This window comes from Phasianus colchicus, chromosome 2, assembly GCF_987193195.1.
Source record: "Phasianus colchicus chromosome 2, bPhaCol1.hap1.1, whole genome shotgun sequence".
NCBI classification, from domain to species: Eukaryota; Metazoa; Chordata; class Aves; order Galliformes; family Phasianidae; genus Phasianus; species Phasianus colchicus.
The window spans coordinates 87,068,339-87,074,567 of NC_143437.1; the positions used below are offsets into that span (position 1 = coordinate 87,068,339).

At 37.2% G+C, this 6,229-nt stretch overlaps 1 protein-coding gene across 1 annotated transcript in view; it reads left to right on the forward strand.

Moving 5' to 3' along the window:
- COL21A1 (collagen type XXI alpha 1 chain) overlaps positions 1 to 4,829 on the forward strand; it is a 103,387-nt gene extending 98,558 nt beyond the window's left edge. The window contains exons 26-30 of the mRNA XM_031610899.2: positions 342 to 488; positions 585 to 639; positions 950 to 1,150; positions 2,626 to 2,703; positions 3,422 to 4,829. Of these exons, the coding sequence (XP_031466759.1) occupies positions 342 to 488; positions 585 to 639; positions 950 to 1,150; positions 2,626 to 2,703; positions 3,422 to 3,609 (669 nt within the window). The 3' untranslated portion in view covers positions 3,610 to 4,829. The remainder of the gene's footprint in view (positions 1 to 341; positions 489 to 584; positions 640 to 949; positions 1,151 to 2,625; positions 2,704 to 3,421) is intronic.
- Positions 4,830 to 6,229: the final 1,400 nt, after the last annotated feature.

Here is a 6,229-nt window from a genome sequence, read left to right on the forward strand (position 1 = left end):
GGCACTGGAACAGGTGGTGCAGAGAGGAAGTGGATGCTCCATCCTTGGAGAGATTCAAGGTGAAGCTGGACAGGGCTCTGAGCAACTTTATCAAGCCGTAGATGTTCCTGTCCATTGCAGGGGAGTTGGGCCAGTGACCTTTAAGGGTCTCTTCCAACTCAAATGTTTCTGTGATTCAATTATAATATGGAAAATTAGGTACTTTGTAAATTTTTGTGACAACTTAAAATGAAGATTGTCAGTGAAGCTTTTCTTAGAATATATTTGTGCTGCTACATAGCTTCCATGTAAAGATACAGCGTGTAAAGGTACAGTTTGCTTTTCACTGGTTTCTGTTTCAGAAAGGTGAGAAGGGAGACCCCGGCATTCGAGGCATCAATGGACAGAAGGGAGAATCCGGTATCCAGGGTCTGGTTGGGCCTCCTGGTGTCAGAGGTCAGCCTGGAGACAGAGGACCCCCAGGACCACCTGGCTCAGATGGAAAACCTGTATGCATAGGACCTCACAATGGTCATTTTGGGTGCTTTACAACTCCCAACAGATGTAGGTTTTCTGTTTTTATAACTCTTCTCTGTTCAATTTAGGCACGAGAATTTTCAGAAGAATTTATTCGACAGGTCTGTTTGGATGTACTGAGAAGTAAGTTTGAAAGACTCTTTACTGTTCTTTCCTGGTTTGAAGTGCTGAAGAAGTTTCCTTGTAACTATATAGATGCTTTCTTGAAAACAATGCCTACATTTTGATCTGATTTATCCCAGGTTTTCATAGAGTTGTAGAAACACACTTCTATATCAGCAGCTCTATCAGGTGCTAAAATCACTTTGTTTGCTAAAGATACCATACTGCCTAAAGAAAGAAAGCTGGTTTTATTTTAATGAAGAGGTAGAAATATTTTTGTATTTTACAGTTAAAGCACTCTTAAGCACTCTTTTTTTTTGAATTCTGCCAGCCCAGTTACCTGTGATCCTTCAGAGTGGAAGGCTACAAAACTGCAACCACTGTCAGTCCCAAAGCGCTTCTCCAGGACTTCCAGGGCCACCAGGTCCAAGAGGCCCTGAAGGTCCAAGAGGGTTTCCTGGTTTGCCAGGGAATGATGGTGTTCCAGGTCTGACTGGCATCCCGGGTCGCCCTGGGGCTCGTGGGACAAGAGGTACCATGTGCATATTGTTTATATGCCTTTGTTTTCTGTTTGCAGTTTTGGATGGGACTATTGAAGAGTGAAGAAGTAAGGGAATAGCTGAGTTTGTATCGCAGAGTATTAATGGGAGTCTGGAGCAAAGGTTTCTTTGCTCTTTAAGTATGCATATTAGAAGACGACAAAACACCAGAATGCACAAGATAACAAGTGTTCAGTTCTACTGTACTTAAATTTTGATCTTTTTAGAGTGATCTTTATCTAATTTATCCTGTCATGTAGATATTTTTTTTTAACTCCGTTTAGGTTTTTTTATTTTCATTTTTAGAATCAGGTATGTTTAGATGTGGGTTTTGGCATATTTTTGTATTTGTCTTCTTCCAAACTTCTTTGTCTATGATATTTTAAAAACTTCTTATATTCACTGGTTATTTGCTGTCTATATATTCACTGTTATTTACCTGCTACCTGCAGACTGTTCTTTGGCATAATACATTTATAACCCTTTGACTTTCTTGGTTTTTCTCCTTTTTCCTTTTTATCTTGTAAGGATTTCTATTATTTTCTTTATACTTTTCTTAAAAGTTCTGAATTCTTTTTAATAATACTAAAGAAGCTAATGATTTTAGGTGTCTCAGCCATTCAAGCATTCTATCTGATTTCTGTAGTGCTTTTTGTGAGCTTAAATATGTACATCTAGTCATAGATGACTAGATGAAATGAAATCCATTTGTAACTGCGGCAACTGTGTTTCTTATTGCATCAAAATAAGCAAGAAAGTTATATTGCTATGTAGTAATGTGCTTGACAGGTTGACGGGAAAATGGTTGGTAAATATTTATGTTCTCTGTAACTTCTCAACTATGACCTCATGTATCAGATTCATTTTGGGTGCAGTGATAATTTGTTGTGCTTTCATAATTTCATCTCCAAAAGGAGAATGTGCAGTTTTCCTCTGGAGCTGACACTGACTAACCACGCCTATTCCATACGAGAACAATTGGTATCTGTTTCTCTGAAGCAGTTGAATTCATTGGGTTGTGCTGCTATGAGAGAGTATATTTTTTGCCCTTCTCAGAGAGTATATCTTTTTTGGAGGAGATTTAATTTTGCTGTACATTGATTTCCTGAGTAGTTAGGGGCTGTGGTGAACATCTTACACTCTCTTTATGCATCTTCATAAACACATTGCCAATGGAAAAGCAATAACAGTTAACACTTCTCTTAATTCTTCATCATCTGCTCCCTCAACTCATAGTGGCCATCTATTTATCAGGGGCTACATTGGCTCTTAATTTAGTGGAGATAAGGATAATTAAGAATCTAGTTACAGTGTGCAGGTTACAAGGAAATGTTTCTTTTAGATCCCATGGTTTGCTTTTGAACAATTTGATGTTTTCATTTAATAAGTGTCATCAAATGTTGACTTTCTAATTGTTTTTATGCAGATCATTCTTAGTGTGCAAAGCTATGTGTTTGCTATTCCACAGGATTGCCGGGAAAAAATGGTGCAAAAGGCAATCAAGGAATTGGGGTTCCTGGGATCCAAGGCCCACCAGGACCTCCAGGTGAGAGATGGTTTCTGTGGATTCAATGCATGCTATTAAATATTAAAAATGTTTATGTAGTTGAGAAAAATGTGAATAGTTTTTATATATATTATTTACTATATATCTTTTGTGGCTAATGCCTATCTCTTGCATGCCTTTTAGATTGTCATAGGATATATTATTTAATGTAAAACCAATCTTGTATAGGTTGGTACCTGAGATTCCCTTGTCTTGACGGACAGGTCACTGTATCAGAAAGAAAACTGAGTCCTGATATAAACACATGACTTGTAACCATTACTTAGCAAAGGAAATACTCTTCCCAACAGCATTGTGTTGATTCAGAATGCAAAGCTGAGTGTTTGGAAGAGAGATTAGACCCTGATCCAGAGGTAGAAAAATGAATAAAATTCAGAGGACTCTGATTCATGCCCAATGGTTCCAGATAATATGATGAAGTGTAATTGTGCCAAAGCAGATTTTTATATTTCCTTCAGAAAGCTATTTTTACTTAGAGTTCTACATGCTTTTTTTCCCCAAAGTCTTTGTAAGATAACAAATTTGCTAGATACACCTATAAATAATTTGTGACAAGTGTCTTTTTCTAAAAGTGAAGTTTTCTTTATCTTAATACTTCACCAAACGGCAGGGCTATTTTGGGTTCCTAATTGCTCTTGTTTCCATGTGAATAAAAATACTCTGTAATGCATGTATTCCTTGCATGTGTGTCACGAAGGTCCTGAAGGTCCCCCAGGTATGAGTAAGGAAGGACGCCCTGGAGAACGTGGGCAGCCTGGTAAAGATGGAGATCGTGGCAGTCCCGGAATGCCAGGACCAGTTGGACCCCCTGGAATCTGTGACCCATCACTTTGTTTTAGTGTCATTGTTGGAAGAGACCCATTTAGAAAGGGACCAAATTATTAATTTGTGATTTAATAATCTAGAGGAATAGGTATGGTGCTTGTCTTTAATGGTCTTTCAAGTCTCAGGAAGGTGACCAGCAATAATTCCATAAACAAGAACAGAAGTACCTCTGACATTATTAATGTTATAAATAAGGTTCCCGAATGTTATACAGTCCTTTAAAAAAGGAAATCCAGTTTTTTTTAATAACTTGCATCAATTGAAGTGTTTTTGAAAGAAATCATCAATTCTAATAGAAATAAATATAATATTTGACATTTAGTATTTAAGTGTCTTGTCGTACTCCTGCTGCCACTGAAGTCCTTTGCAAAAGTGCTGGGGACTCCACTGGCAGCAGGATTGGCCTGAAATGGTATAGGTCAGGTGTAAACTACTGTGAAATTTTTCACATGCAGCTGACATATACAGTATTTGATTTTGAAAGAATGTGTCTGGTTTTGACTTCATTTGCGTGTTAATCTCATTGGCTTGTGTATGTTTCATAGCTCCAAGTGTTCTATGAGCAAAAACTTATATTGGATTTTTATAAATTAAGGGAAATATTTCTACTTGTTATAGAAGTAGTATCACCTATTTTGCCATGCACTTCCCTTTTTAAAACCAAGGTGAAATGCAAGGTTAGACCTCCTACTGATTCAAGAACAGCCAAGGTTTTATTTAAGGTAGTACTTTTGGCTACAGAAGGTCAAAAAGGTCTTATGTGGGTGATTCAGCTTATATGAAAATATTTGGGGAAAAAAAAATGGGATGTTGGTAATGTTGGCTTGTAGCTATAATTTGACAAAGAATAATTAATAAAGTTTACACAAGCCCATTGTAACACTTCTGCATAATTATGGATTAAGTTATGTAGCCATCGCTGTTTCTCCCTAAGAACTGCAGTTGCCAAATGGAAGAAGTAGGTTTACAAGGAGAAAGGTCTAACTGCTGGCTAACTGCAATGTTTGTTGTGTTGTTTCCTTTTTCATTTTAAGCAAGCTTTGTGTAATTTTCTTTGTATGCTTTGCTGATGAGGTGTATTGCTTGCTTTCACATAAACAGCAAATGCACAGTTCCATGAGAATTTTAAATCCTTTTCTTAAATTAAGGCAGAGTCTTGTACTGAGCTTACCCAGTGCTTTACAAGTGGCTTTTTCTAATGTGTTGTTTTTCTGTTGTCCCACTATGAGATTGGTAATATGCTTGACATTCAAGGGAAAATAAAATTTTGTATAGAACTTGTGGTGGTTTGAGCAATTGGAAGAGTTGCCTGTGTCCTGCATTGCAGAAAAGAGTGGTGTCTGTAATACAGGTAGGAATGCTTCCACCTGGCAGTTTTGCCTTTTTGGTGTCCTTCCATTTTTCCCTGGATACAGTGCCAGCCCCAGGAGCAGCACCTCTTGCTGTGTGGTGCTCAGTGACTGCTGCCTGCTTAGAGCTACAACCTTGTGACGTGGCGTAGTAAGTAGCTTAGCCAAATCACATAATGCAGTTCAAGCATTAGTGTCTCATCAACCTAGTTTAGAAACCTACGCAATAGTTCTTGAAAGATACCAACTTGAGAAAAAAATTGATTTGCACAGAATTTGCTCCTTGAACAAGTATTCCTTGGTACACACTGCTGGACTTTGCCCATGTGAACAAGCACTGACTGAATTTGTGGAGGACACAAATGCGGCTGCTCTTCACTTGCATTCTGTTTCATTTTGTTTATTTTTTGAGAGCTGGAAGCAAAGCAAATCACAGGGTCAGGAAGGAATCAGGACCTTCCTGATCAGTGTACTTTCAGAACCCTTCTGAGCTGTCCAGTTTGTATGCGAATTTAAGTCCAAGTTTAAGTCACCTTTCTCTAATAATGCACAGTATTGTGACCAGTGAGCCATATCTTTTGGGAAGTACCCTGGAGTCCGATGAACTTCTGACTACAGTGAATACAAGCAGAAAACCTGAATTTTACTTGTAGAAAACACCAGTGTTCTTTCTGTTATAATGAAAAACAACACCTATATATTCTACCTACAAGAAACAGTGAAACTTTTGAAATTTTTGGTATATTTTGCATTTTCCCCCTTTCATCCAGTCAAACCATTTCTTTTTTTTATCTAAACACTTTAGATTAATGAGGTGGAAGAAAAATTTTAGCATAATGCATTTGACCATTAAAAATGTCTTTTATGTCCAGTCTCATTTTTGATGGTATAGGTTATGATTTCATGAGATTAAATTCAGACATATAGCACACTTTGATTTTAAAAGTAATAGTGGTATTGTCACTTTTTGTCCTATTGGGGGTTTGCTTCCAAACTATTCTGGCTGAAGATTTCTGTACTGTACTTCCTAGTCTCTATCTGTTAATTAATATTTCATATACCTTTATTCTTGATATATCCATAATTCTAAGTAAGGAATGTCATTCATACCTCAGTGATACTTATGAATGTAGTTCTGTTCAGATTACCATTTTGTGAATTCTTAGATAAGCTATACAACTGTCATGTAGATCTTCTGTGTTTAAATGGTATTATCCAAAAACACTCTTGTGTTTTTTTTTCTAGCAGATGAGCTCCTATAGGGTAGGGTTTAAAGTAGCTGTACTTATTAGTTCTTTCATGTATGAGCTTATGCTTTGTAGCACTGCACT